Source organism: Octopus bimaculoides, chromosome 10 (assembly GCF_046866305.1).
Source record: "Octopus bimaculoides isolate indiv1 chromosome 10, ASM4686630v1, whole genome shotgun sequence".
Taxonomy (NCBI): Eukaryota; Metazoa; Mollusca; class Cephalopoda; order Octopoda; family Octopodidae; genus Octopus; species Octopus bimaculoides.
Genome location: NC_142937.1, coordinates 25151564 through 25166459, shown reverse-complemented (window position 1 = coordinate 25166459; position 14896 = coordinate 25151564). Strand labels below are relative to the sequence as shown.

General features: G+C 35.6%; 1 protein-coding gene across 1 annotated transcript in view; it reads left to right on the top strand.

The window, feature by feature from the left end:
* LOC106879116 (uncharacterized) overlaps positions 1-14165 on the top strand; it is a 98995-nt gene extending 84830 nt beyond the window's left edge. Inside the window, exons 7-8 of the mRNA XM_089358458.1 lie at positions 1-7756; positions 14053-14165. The exon at positions 1-7756 is cut by the window's left edge and continues 1204 nt beyond it. Of these exons, the coding sequence (XP_089214584.1) occupies positions 1-7756; positions 14053-14126 (7830 nt within the window). The 3' untranslated portion in view covers positions 14127-14165. The remainder of the gene's footprint in view (positions 7757-14052) is intronic.
* Positions 14166-14896: the final 731 nt, after the last annotated feature.

Here is a 14896-nt window from a genome sequence, read left to right as displayed (position 1 = left end):
AAATCCCCAACTATTTCTGTTAAATCTGAATCGGAAAAGTCTGAATCAGTTACATCTCCCCATAAATCAGAATCCCCTAAATCCGAAAAGTCACCCGTGCTATCTGAAAAACCTAAATCACCTAGTGAACACGTTGAAGATGTAAGCGTTAAGACCTCTACCCCATCAGAGCACTCACCATCGCCTGATGAAACATGTGAAAAATCCTTATCAGTCACCACAGTCCGTACCGTGTCAACAGTAAAGTCAGAAAAAGTAGAAACAGAAAAATCAACAACTGAAACAACAGAAAGTAGTGTATCGCCGAAATCACCTGTATCATCAGAGAAAGCAGAATCAGTGAAATCTAGTCAAGCTCTCTCGCCTTCGCCTTCCGAAAAAGCAGAATCTGAAAAGTCCAAATCTCCTGTGACACCAGAACCTGCAAAATCTCCCAAATCCCCAGTACACTCGGAAAAAGCGGAATCTGAAAAGTCGAAATCTCCTGTGACATCAGAACCTACAACGTCCCCGAAGTCCCCCGTGCCATCAGAAAAAGCAGAATCTGAAAAGTCAAAATCACCTGTCACCTCAGAGCCTGCAAAATCCCCTGTTCTATCGGAAAAGGCAGAATCTGAAAAGTCAAAATCCCCTGTTACGTCAGAACCAGCAAAATCTCCTGTACCCTCAGAAAAAGCAGAATCTGTAAAATCACAATCTCCTGTAACATCAGAACCTGCAAAATCCCCTGTTCCCTCAGAAAAAGCAGAATCTGTAAAGTCAAAATCCCCTGTGACATCAGAACCTGCAAAATCTCCTGTACCCTCAGAAAAAGCAGAATCTGAAAAATCAAAATCCCCTGTCACCTCAGAACCTGCAAAATCCCCTGTTCTATCGGAAAAGGCAGAATCTGAAAAGTCAAAATCTCCTGTGACATCAGAGCCTGCAAAATCCCCTGTACCCTCAGAAAAAGCAGAATCTGAGAAATCAAAATCCCCTGTCACCTCAGAACCTGCAAAATCCCCTGTACCCTCAGAAAAAGCAGAATCTGTAAAGTCAAAATCTCCTGTGACATCAGAACCTGCAAAATCTCCTGTACCCTCAGAAAAAGCAGTGTCCGAGAATTTAAAATCTCCTGTAACATCAGAACCTGCAAAATCTCCTGTACCCTCAGAAAAAGCAGAATCTGAAAAGTCAAAATCCCCTGTCACCTCAGAACCTGCAAAATCCCCTGTACCCTCAGAAAAAGCAGAATCTGAAAAATCAAAATCCCCTGTCACCTCAGAACCTGCAAAATCCCCTGTTCTATCGGAAAAGGCAGAATCTGAAAAGTCAAAATCTCCTGTGACATCAGAGCCTGCAAAATCCCCTGTTCCCTCAGAAAAAGCAGAATCTGAAAAATCAAAATCTCCCGTGACATCAGAGCCTGCAAAATCCCCTGTACCCTCAGAAAAAGCAGAATCTGAGAAATCAAAATCCCCTGTCACCTCAGAACCTGCAAAATCCCCTGTACCCTCAGAAAAAGCAGAATCTGAAAAATCAAAATCCCCTGTCACCTCAGAACCTGCAAAATCCCCTGTTCTATCGGAAAAGGCAGAATCTGAAAAGTCAAAATCTCCTGTAACGTCAGAACCTGCAAAATACCCTGTACCCTCAGAAAAAGCAGAATCTGTAAAGTCAAAATCCCCTGTGACATCAGAACCTGCAAAATCTCCTGTACCCTCAGAAAAAGCAGAATCTGAAAAGTCAAAATCCCCTGTCACCTCAGAACCTGCAAAATCACCTGTGACATCAGAACCTGCAAAATCCCCTGTACCCTCAGAAAAAGCAGAATCTGAAAAGTCAAAATCCCCTGTCACATCAGAACCTGCAAAATCTCCTGTACCCTCAGAAAAAGCAGAATCTGAAAAGTCAAAATCCCCTGTCACCTCAGAACCTGCAAAATCCCCTGTTCTATCGGAAAAGGCAGAATCTGAAAAGCCAAAATCTCCTGTGACATCAGAGCCTGCAAAATCCCCTGTTCCCTCAGAAAAAGCGGAATCTGAAAAATCAAAATCTCCTGTGATATCAGAGCCTGCAAAATCCCCTGTTCCCTCAGAAAAAGCAGAATCTGAGAAATCAAAATCTCCTGTAACGTCAGAACCTGCAAAATCCCCTGTCACCTCAGAACCTGCAAAATCCCCTGTGCCCTCAGAAAAAGCAGAATCTGTAAAGTCAAAATCTCCTGTGACATCAGAACCTGCAAAATCCCCTGTACCCTCAGAAAAAGCAGAATCTGAAAAGTCAAAATCCCCTGTTACATCAGAACCTGCAAAATCCCCTGTGACATCAGAACCTGCAAAATCCCATGTCACCTCAGAACCTGCAAAATCCCCACAATCCCCTGTACCCTCAGAAAAAGCAGAATCTGAAAAGTCAAAATCTCCTGTGACATCAGAGCCTGCAAAATCCCCTGTTCCCTCAGAAAAAGCAGAATCTGAAAAGTCAAAATCTCCTTTGACATCAGAACCTGCAAAATCCCCTGTTCCCTCAGAAAAAGAAGAATCTGAAAAGTCAAAATCCCCTGTGACATCAGAACCTGCAAAATCCCCTGTTCCCTCAGAAAAAGCAGAATCTGCAAAGTCAAAATCTCCTGTGACATCAGAGCCTGCAAAATCCCCAGTTCCCTCAGAAAAAGCAGAATCTGAAAAGTCAAAATCTCCTGTGACATCAGAACCTGCAAAATCCCCTGTGCCCTCAGAAAAATCAGAATCTGAGAAGGCAAAATCACCTGTAACCTCAGAACCTGCTACATCTCCTGTAGATTCAGAAAAAGCCGAATCTGAAAAGTTAAAATCCCCTGTCACATCAGAACCTGCAAAATCCCCTGTTCCCTCAGATAAAGCAGAATCTGAAAAGTCAAAATCCCCAGTCACATCAGAACCTGCAAAATCCCCTGTACCCTCAGAAAAAGCAGAATCTGAAAAGTCAAAATCGCCTGTGACATCAGAACCTGCAAAATCCCCTGTTCCCTCAGAAAAAGCAGAATCTGAAAAGTCAAAGTCCCCTGTGACATCAGAACCTGCACAATCCCCAGTTCCCTCAGAAAAAGCAGAATCTGAAAAGTCAAAATCTCCTGTGACATCAGAGCCTGCAAAATCCCCTGTGCCCTCAGAAAAAGCAGAATCTGAAAAGTCAAAATCTCCTGTGACATCAGAACCTGCAAAATCCCCTGTACCCTCAGAAAAAGCAGAATCTGTAAAGTCAAAATCCCCTGTCACATCAGAACCTGCAAAATCTCCTGTACCCTCAGAAAAAGCAGAGTCCGAGAAATCAAAATCTCCTGTGACATCAGAGCCTGCAAAATCCCCTGTCACCTCAGAAAAAGCAGAATCTGAAAAGTCAAAATCTCCTGTGACATCAGAGCCTGCAAAATCCCCAGTTCCCTCAGAAAAAGCAGAATCTGAAAAGTCAAAATCTCCTGTGACATCAGAGCCTACAAAATCCCCTGTGCCCTCAGAAAAAGCAGAATCTGAAAAGTCAAAATCTCCTGTGACATCAGAGCCTGCAAAATCCCCAGTTCCCTCAGAAAAAGCAGAATCTGAAAAGTCAAAATCTCCTGTGACATCAGAGCCTGCAAAATCTCCTGTGCCCTCAGAAAAATCAGAATCTGAGAAGGCAAAGTCACCTGTAACCTCAGAACCTGCTAAATCTCCTGTAGATTCAGAAAAAGCAGAGTCCGAGAAATCAAAATCTCCTGTGACATCAGAGCCTGCAAAATCTCCTGTGCCCTCAGAAAAATCAGAATCTGAGAAGGCAAAGTCACCTGTAACCTCAGAACCTGCTAAATCTCCTGTACCCTCAGAAAAAGCAGGGTCCGAAAAGTCAAAATCCCCTGTGACATCAGAAGCTGCAAAATCCCCTGTACCTCCAGAAAAAGCAGAATCTGAAAAGACAAAATCCCCTGTCACCTCAGAACCTGCAAAATCCCCTGTACCCTCAGAAAAAGCAGAATCTGAAAAGTCAAAATCCCCTGTCACCTCAGAACCTGCAAAATCCCCTGTGACATCAGAACCTGCAAAATCCCCTGTACCCTCAGAAAAAGCAGAATCTGAAAAGTCAAAATCCCCTGTCACCTCAGAACCTGCAAAATCCCCTGTGACATCAGAACCTGCAAAATCCCCTGTACCCTCAGAAAAAGCAGAATCTGAAAAGTCAAAATCCCCTGTCACCTCAGAACCTGCAAAATCCCCTGTACCCTCAGAAAAAGCAGAATCTGTAAAGTCAAAATCCCCTGTCACCTCAGAACCTGCAAAATCCCCTGTACCCTCAGAAAAAGCAGAATCTGTAAAGTCAAAATCCCCTGTCACCTCAGAACCTGCAAAATCCCCTGTACCCTCAGAAAAAGCAGAATCTGAAAAATCAAAATCCCCTGTCACCTCAGAACCTGCAAAATCCCCTGTTCCCTCAGAAAAAGCAGAATCTGAAAAGTCAAAATCCCCTGTTACCTCAGAACCTGCAAAATCCCCTGTCACCTCAGAACCTGCAAAATCCCCTGTACCCTCAGAAAAAGCAGAATCTGAAAAGTCAAAATCCCCTGTCACCTCAGAACCTGCAAAATCCCCTGTGACATCAGAACCTGCAAAATCCCCTGTACCCTCAGAAAAAGCAGAATCTGAAAAGTCAAAATCCCCTGTCACCTCAGAACCTGCAAAATCCCCTGTACCCTCAGAAAAAGCAGAATCTGTAAAGTCAAAATCCCCTGTCACCTCAGAACCTGCAAAATCCCCTGTACCCTCAGAAAAAGCAGAATCTGAAAAATCAAAATCCCCTGTACCCTCAGAAAAAGCAGAATCTGAAAAGTCCAAATCTCCTGTGACATCAGAACCTACTAAAACACCTGTATCTCCTGCCGCTTCAGAAAAAGCAGAATCTGAAAAGTCTAAATCCCCTGTAACCTCAGAACCAGGAAAGTCTCCTGTACCCTCAGAGAAAGCAGAATCTGAGAAATCACAATCTCCTGTGACCTCAGAACCTGCTAAGTCCCCTGTATCCTTGGCCCCTTCAGACAAAGCGGAATCAGAAAAGTCAAAATCCCCCGTTACCTCAGAACCTGCAAAATCCCCAAAGTCCCCTATCCCCCCAGAAAAAGCAGAATCTGAAAAATCAAAGTCACCTGTAACGTCAGAGACTGCGAAGACCCCTGTATCTCCTGCCCCTTCAGACAAAGCAGAATCTGAGAAATCACAATCTCCTGTGACCTCAGAACCTGCTAAGTCCCCTGTATCCTTGGCCCCTTCAGACAAAGCGGAATCAGAAAAGTCAAAATCCCCCGTTACCTCAGAACCTGCAAAATCCCCAAAGTCCCCTATCCCCCCAGAAAAAGCAGAATCTGAAAAATCAAAGTCACCTGTAACGTCAGAAACTGCGAAGACCCCTGTATCTCCTGCCCCTTCAGACAAAGCAGAATCTGAAAAGTCAAAATCTCCTGTCACCTCAGAACCTGCAAAATCCCCACAATCCCCTGTACCCTCAGAAAAAGCAGAATCTGTAAAGTCAAAATCTCCAGTTCAGTCACCAGCCGCAAAATCGCCTTCATCACATGTGCCCTCAGAAAATGAAGTTTTAGAAAAGTCAAAATCATCAGTCTCTTCAGAATCTTCTAAATCCTTCAAAGCCTCTTCACACACAGTGGAGACAGAGTCAATGAAATCGAAACAAAGGCTTTCGCCTGAACCCTCTGAAAAATCAGAATCTGAAACCCTTAAATCATCTGTGATAGCTACGTCTCCCCACTCCCCTGTTAAATCTGACTCAGAACATTTGTCTCCTGTATTGTCTGAACAATGTATAACCGATAAATCGGATCAATCTCTTTCACCTGTGGCCTCTGAAAAACACAAATCTTCAATTACTTCTGAATCTTTAAAGTCCTCTGTGATATCTGAGAAATCCAAGTCTGTACCAACTGCTCCCTCTGACTCAGTGTTACCCACTTCTCCCTCAGAAAAAGCTAAATCCACTGTGATAACCAAACCTGCTAAATCACCTTCTAGCCCTGAAAAAGTTATTTCGGATAAAATACAGTCATCTAAGAAAGCAACATCACCTATTCAATCTGAGGATGCAGACTATCTGAAAGACAAGTCCTTTGTAAAATCTGAACCAGTTATCTCCCCAAATATTTTGGAAAATTCGCAAAAGGTAAAGTCACCCATTAATTCTGCAAAATCTCCTGTACTTTCAGTAAGGTATTCTTCTCCATCCCAACCAGTTTTATCTCCTGTATATTTGTCTGAATCTCTAGTAGATTTACTGCAGGAAAAGTCTACAAATGTAAGCTTACCTGCATCTGGGAGATTTACATCTACTTTATCTGAAAGTCATTCGTCTGTTGAGGCAGGAGATCAAATTAAATACCAATCACCAGCTTCTGCCGATTCTCTCAAATCTTCTGTAGAAGATGAGGAATACATTAAAACTGCAACTTCATTAGTTCATGAAAAGTTATCTCATGATAAACCCTATACGTCACTAATATCTGACAAAGATGCCTCCCCTATGTCTTATAGTAACGCTGAATCCTTGAAAGTTACCTCGTTTACTACTTCAGGGAAGAAAGTGTTTCCAGTCACGTCTAGTCAATCACAATACGTAACAACTAGTTCATCTGTAGTTTCAATATTAAATAGGCCTGCTGATTCATCTGATAAAGCCAACATCTTAAAACTTTCACCCTCCGCATCCACTGAATATATTCCATCTTTTAACTCAACGAATAAAACTGAACTTAAAACCTCAAGTGATAATATAATTTCCCGATCCACTGTAACAACTGGCAATGTTTCAGATCGGATCACCTTTAACATTGAATCGAATCAGGGTAGTACATATGATAATTCTCAATACAATAAATACCAGTTACGATCTGGGTCTACTGAAGTCTCGAAATTGAATGATTCTATGAAAGTTTCATCCATTATTATACCTGACAAGCACGAGACTGAACATTCTACTTCAGTGTTAGTTTTAGAGACCGCAAGTTGCACAGTACCATTAGAAACTGGTGAGCCTTTGCTGTCTCATGTCTATTCTGAGACAGTTAAGTCCCCTTTGTTACAGCGTTCTTTTCATTCTTCAGATTTAGAAACTTTCAAGGATACTGACACTTTTTTACAAACCAGAACAGTAGTCCATGATAAAGGTTTACTTCCCAGTAGTTCTGTAGTAGCTAGCTTTCCATCGTGGGTGCAAAAAGAAAATGGCCAACCAGAAACATCTACATCACAAATGTTTCCCTATAAGTTGACATCTTCTTCAACCCCAGGAATTAATCAGTTAAAAATGGGCTTTGAAACTGAACACATGTATTCTGTATCTGAATCGAAATCAGCGAAAGATACAGTAAAGGAAATTAATACTTTGCTCAAATCGTCTGCTCCAGAAAGCCATTTTATAAAGCAGAGCGATGATAGCGTAAGCGAAATAGTGTATAAGATATTCAGCGAAACCTCGGCTACAGATGAGGCTGATAATTCATATGCTGAGAGTCAACAGAATGGTTATGATTGGGGAGGAGAAAAGCGAGTATACAAAGCTGAAAGTGAGGCGGTGAGAATGATTAAAGATCCCCAAAAGGAAATTACAATACAGCTCAAAACTACATCTAAGCATTTTAGAAGTGGCATGGATGGTATGGCTGAGTCGATGAAAACTGCAGAAACCGCTGAAGTCAGGAAAGCAGAGATGAAAAGGCCATCGGAGAATTTCACCGATGCGAGTTCAAATGGGGTGGGTGGTACGTTGAAACTGTTGGACATGTATCCTGCTTTCGATGTTTTTAATAAAAAAGATACCACAGATTTTGGTTTGCATGTCTAAGATTTTTTTATGTTTTGCCTGGCTCTTGCACCCCTTAGATTTTAGTAGTCAAGCTATCCGATTGGTTTCTCAATTTTAATTACACTTCGCCTTGTTTTCTTTGCACTAGCAAACAGCAATAACTATTCATATGACTGATTTGTATGTGTATATATACGCATATATATATATATATATATATATATATATATATATATATATATATATATATATATATATATATATATATCTTCTTGAATATATGTATATATATATATATATATATATATATATATATATATGTATAGGTACGCATACAAATATTTACATTGAAAACACGACTGTGTTCTAGTTCTCTCTCTTTTATAGGTGATCCACGTTGTAGAACATACACTAGTCATAAATAAAAACAAACTGTCTGATATTACGTAAATCTATAAATCAGTACACTATATTTCAAATTGTGGCGGTAAAGTGTATTCCAATCACATTAGTTCTGTCTACCTTTAAGAGGCAGTAACATACAGCCATATTACCATTTCTCGAAAGAGAGTCTATGAAGATCTAGAAATGTTGATATTTGTGATTTAGAAATATTCCTGTAATAATAAATATTAGAAATAAATAATAAAAGAATATGGAAAAAAATGTTGGTAAAATAGATGAAACTACATCACAGTCATGTTTTCAATACATGTCTCATAAGAGAAGCTGTTTCCCATATATACATATATTGATGTGAAACTTCTAAATTTAACGCAGTGGCAGTGTTTTGCTTGTTGCTAAAAAATATATTGTAGTATGTCATCGTGTTTCTTTTTTGTTTCTTTTTATTTCTCATTCTGTTTTTTTCTGTGCAACTTTTCAGTTGAAGTAGTGCTCTAGGTGTGTGTTTTTTTCTGTTGGGTTTTCGTGCTATTTCTGCTGAATTTAGTTTATCTACACGTAGTACGGTAGATGTTGGAATACGTGATTAAACAAGTTGAACATTAAACCCGGTTCTAAAACTACTTTCTTCCCTCATTTTGTTTTCTCGAAATAGAAAGAGTTAAAAACTAACCTCCATTCCCTAACCAATCCATTCATATCCTAATTCTTTCTCTTTTTAATTAATATCTTATTTCTAAGACTCCATTTCCTTGCTTTTCATCGTTCAGTTCTTCTGTCTCGTCCTGGTTCTTTCCTTCCATCGTAACCCTTTCTTAAAATCCCTTATTTTTTCATTAAACAATGTTGTAGATTTTAAATGGGTTTTTTGCTTAAGTTTCAACAATATTCGATGGGTTTCTTTCTATTTAAGTTCGAACAAATATAGTAGAATATTAGTTATATAAGAAGAAATAATCTTAGTGAAATGATAAAGCTGCTACCAAATTTTCTGGTTTTGTGCCCAAAATCCAAGTAACAAGGCAGCGAATCGGCAGAATTTTTGGCGCATCTGATATAATGCTTAGCAGAATTTCTTCCAGGTATTTAAACTCTGAGTTCAAACCCCACCAAGTCCATTTTACCTTTTATCCCTTCAGGGTAAATAAAATAAAGAACCAGCCAACAACTTGGTTCGGTGTCGACTATCTTTCTCCTATAAAATACTGCTGCCCTTGGGCTAAAATTTGAAACCATTATTATGTCTATCATTAAGAAGGCAATGACCTGCATAATTGCTGACATGCCGGAGAAAATACTTAGTGGCATTCCATCTTTACGTTCTGAGTTCAAATGCTATCGATTCGAGGTGGAGATACGTACCAGTCAAGTACTGGGAGTCGATGTAATCGACTAGCACTCTCCCCACAAATTTCAGGCCTTGTGCCTATATTAGAAAGAATAATAATTATTATTATTAAGAGTGTCGTACTTCAATTGGTAAGCTCATAGTGGAGACCTTCTGATTATACAACACTGAGAAGGTATGAATGCCACCACTTCCAAGAAACTTTATCTTAATCACCCCAAGCCTCATTTATTTTAAGATAATATTTAATGTAGCCACAGTCTCTTTTATGACTGAGAAACACAAAAAGGTTATATAATGTGCTTATTATACAGACAAGCTCCCTCCAAGAAAACAAGTATAGTATTCAACAGTCATAATGAAAATATCACAAGATTTTGAACTTGAGTGTAGGAAAAAGGGATACTTGTTTCAAAATCGTACTTCTCCTTACATTAGAGAAGTACAATTATATGTTATCCAAAATTAGAAAAGAAAAATGCTGTTATATCTGACAATGATGGGGTTAATCTTAGTTTAAATTTATTGGCAACTTTTAGAAATTGTTTAGGTTAAATTTTTGAAAAGTAAATTTTAAAATTAATTTGATATTCAGTGCATATTCTATCTTTGTAAGATATATTAAGCTAAAGTCCTGAGACAGTTTTTACTTCCTATCTTAATTTATATTTCTTTTGGAAAATCACAGTTCCGATATCATTCCAAAGCGTCTTATATTTAAAACTAATAATAAAAATAGCCCGGACTCAATAAATCAAGTTGTATGACCTGGAAATAGGGAGTAGTGCCCATCACAAAATGAGAGTCTTCAGTGACGTAGGAGTTAAAACGTATCATTTATGAAGTTCATTGCAATCATATACAACAGACGTAGTGATGTCGGAAACATCTAAGTGATTACAACGTTTAACAATATTTAATTCGGCACAATAGATTTCTGAGTAGAACTTGCGCTGGGGTTAAATTCCATCTCTCCAGTGTCAAAAAAAAAAAATACCCTCACCGCAAAAATCTTCTATTAATTTTATTACAGAAAGTGTTAGACTAAATTACCATTCATTTGCTTAAAACATTTTACATCAAGAGTTTTAGTCGAGTTCGACTTCGTATACTTTATATATATTATATTTTACATTTTCTGAGTTGATGATATAATTACAAGTCGAGTAAGTATTAGATCGACTAAACTGACTATCCTCCCACCACCCACACAGAAAAAAATGAAAGCTTCCGTCTGTGTTATATATCAATATTTTAGGATAGTCTCGTTCAGTTATGCTATTCTTAAATAATAATGGATGGTATACATTGAAAGGAAATTTTTATTACACATGTTTCTTTACAAAGAAAGGAACAAATATTTTCTCTTGAAATTTTATTCATGTAGTCTTATGATAGAATAAAATTTCAGAGGATGGTAACCTCACATATTTGCTATAATAAGCAATGTATATCTCTATATATTACGAAATTTTACATTCCTTTATTTCAATAACATTTTAACATTTTAGATATTTCCGTTTGTGTTGTCTTACATTTCTATTATTACAGCTGACTCCAAAATATGTTTTAGTTAAGGGTTTTTTTTCAGGCCCTATGTCAGATAAATTAAGCTGATTAGATTATAGTTTCTGTATTAAGGACAGAATAAATCGACGTTACACAGACATAAGAATTTTCATATAAATATTTACGCATCTCAAGGCATCTTTATATATCCATAAGTTCATAAATACACTTGTACATTTTTAGCATCTGCATATACATCTACGTATAAAAAAAGCAAAGAATCATACATTACTTACGTACATAAGTGGAACAATATAGCACAAATATATATACCTACATATATGAATATATATACCTACATATATGCATATATATATATATATATATATATATATATATATATATATATATATGGATATATGCATCTATATATATATATTTTATGTTACGTATATATATATGTATATATATAGGCATATATGTACTTGTATGAATATTTGTGCATGTGTGTTTATGTGTGATTAAACATGTACACATATATATATATATATATATATATATATATTATGTGTGTATATGTGATTGTGTATGTATGTATATTACTATATATTTATATATATATGTATATATAAATGTAAATAGATAATATATATACATACATATATGTTAATATATATGTGTATATATATATGTATTTATGTGTATATATATATATATATACATATCTATTTATAATTACAATGGGTCTGGGAAAAATATTTCAGCTTCAATAGATTTTGCGGAAATAGATGTTTATCAAGTAACAATGAATCCCAAATATTCTCAAAATAAAATTACCTCAAAATATATAGTATTATGTAATATTCAAAATAAAGTATTATATCCTGGAAGTTTTTGTTCATATAAATTCTCCAGGTTTCTTCATGTTTATCTACTGACCAGGAAATTTAATTGAAAGTCTCTGTCTATTCCTTTCAGATTTTCACTATTAGTATCTTCTAATATTATCAAGAAATCAATTTAAGAGGTCTGAATGACGTATGCTACTGTATTAAAACATTGGAAGCCGATAGAGTTAAAATGAGAAAATGAGTTGCTCAATAATAAAAAAAAAATTATATATATATATATATACTTTCATATTCAAACGAATGTATTAACGTAATTTGAGATGTAACGTTATATTTTAATTATTTGTTATATAACATTGCTTTGTACTATATGTTGTAAGTTTAAGAATACTACCACAGTAAATTTGATACATATTCAGTATTACTAAATATTAAATATACTAGATGCATGTTAACCTTGCTAAATATAGAAAAATGTAGTAATAGCAATATTTATAATTATATTAAATATAATAATAATTTGCATTCTGTTCATATATTAGTAATATAAATATGTAACTTAATTCGAAAGTAGCCCTTTTATTATATATTTTAACATTATCAATAATATATTTAAGAGATAAATCTGGAAGATAAATGCTGTTTATTTAATATATATATATATATATATATATATATATATATATATATATATATGAATTAAAAGTTGATTCTCCTCAAACTCAGTGTTTGCTAACCAACATTCAACTTGTGTGTTCCCGTCTTCCAACTACTACATATTTTGTTTTGTTTTTCGCAAAAATATATTCAATGTATAATTTTATTATTTTTCTTATACTTTGATGGCAAAAGAAAAATGACAGAAAGAGGTAAAGACATTTTGTACAATAGGAGAAATATAATAGAGGGCTTTTAATTGATTTTTAATAACATTAAGGTATTAAGCACTCTGAACAGGCTTTGGTACTGCTCTCATTGTTACCAAAATGCATCACAGGCAAGTTATGGAAGTCAACAGGAAAACAGTACGTTGTGAAATAGTAACCAGGTGAGAAAGAGAACGAAAGAAAGGCCAACGCACTCGAAGATTTAAAAAAATGCAGTAGGTTTTTAAGAAGACATTTTTTTCTACCTTGTTTTTTCTTTTGGTTGTTTGTTTGTGCCAACAGAATTGGGATGAAGCAGATAGTGGAACAAGTTGTCGGATCCAGAACTAGTGAGGCAGAAGTGCTGTCTACCATGCTCACCAAGTCATCAGAAAGCAGTTATGAGGCTACCGGTGGTGCGTATTAGAGCCAAAGTGTACAAAACGACGTGGTGCTACTCATTTATAATTATATTAGTAAAACAGAAAAATTTCAGAAGTTTGTACATATGAATATATATATATAATATATATACAAACATATATATATATTATATATATAAATATGCATTCATTTATGCGTAATATATATGGATGTACATATGTACTTTGTATATTACCTTATACTATTAAATGTACAATAGCCTGCATACACATATGGTGGGGGTGTATATAAACCTATATTTTGATAATCACATTCTTATTTATATGTACAGTTTACTTGTCACAAGAATCCTTCAAAATTAAGTTGTTCCAACGATTCAAATCACTCAGTTTATAGCTAACACATAGTGCAGATATATTGTAGCTTGCAGATACAGACATGTTAACAAAGTGCTTTCTACAAAACATCTTTGTCTTCTTTCTAACAACTCCTTTCTCTCGCCACAATCTAACCAGTTTTTCTATTTTCCATACTATAAATCTGGTAATAAGCGTACCATTCTTCAAAACGGTACTTTACAATTTAGTAATTTTCTTTTCTTGTGTGTGTGCTATTTTCCTTTACTCAATTATTAATTTCTGCACAAACAAAGCTATCTTCTGTAGAATTTGCTTATCTCAAGTGGAAAAAGAAATACTAAAACACACTTGTTTAGTAATTTACATGAAATTAGATTTACCTTGCATGACGCTGCAATTGGACTAAATTCTTGCACGCACTTATCTGTCCGTTCTGTGATCCTTATATCCTTCTTCGTTAGTACTATATTTCCTTCTGCGACATGTTTCCTACTCCTCCCATCTGACAGGCCAAAAATTACATATTTCAGGCGTAACTTCTACGACCACTCAAGAACGTCGGACAATGAGTGAAGAAAAAAAAGTCAGCTCTACCAAGGAATAGGGAAAATCAACACAAAAGAAAAACAAAATACAACAAAAAGACTGATAACATAGATTTTTCATATGAACAGTTTTTACAGTAGCAACAACAATTTTTTTACAAAATGTGAAGAAAACATGAACATTACACAAAAAATATTGGCATTGTTATTTACCGCCATTGCTGATCTTATATTTGTCTAGTAAAACAAATTGTTCAATGTGTATCGCTTTTTTGCTGGAATCGTAAAAAAATGTGCATGTAACCTTATCAATCAGGCACATTTGTGGTCTTATCTAATGAACTTATAACAAGCATATGCATTTGTCTGTATTATATATATATGCCATTAAATATATATAGGCAACTAGTTAATATATTTAAAAAAATGTAAACTATATATATATATATATATATATATATATATATATATATATACGCATATATATACATATATATATATATATATATATATATATATATATATATATATGTATGTATACATATGTATGTATCATATATATGTGTGTCTACATATATATATATATATATATATATATATACATATACATACATATGTATATATATAGCTATAGGTATATATAATGATATACTGTGGTACATATGCATTGAAACATGAAATATAAGATCAATTATCAAACTAATTTTTAAAATGTCGCGCTTTGTTAATTTAACAGTATATTATTTAAGTTATATTATATATATATAATGTCTACTTATAACCCCTCTATCGCATTCGTCCTATTATAATGTTATATTTCCCTCTCTGG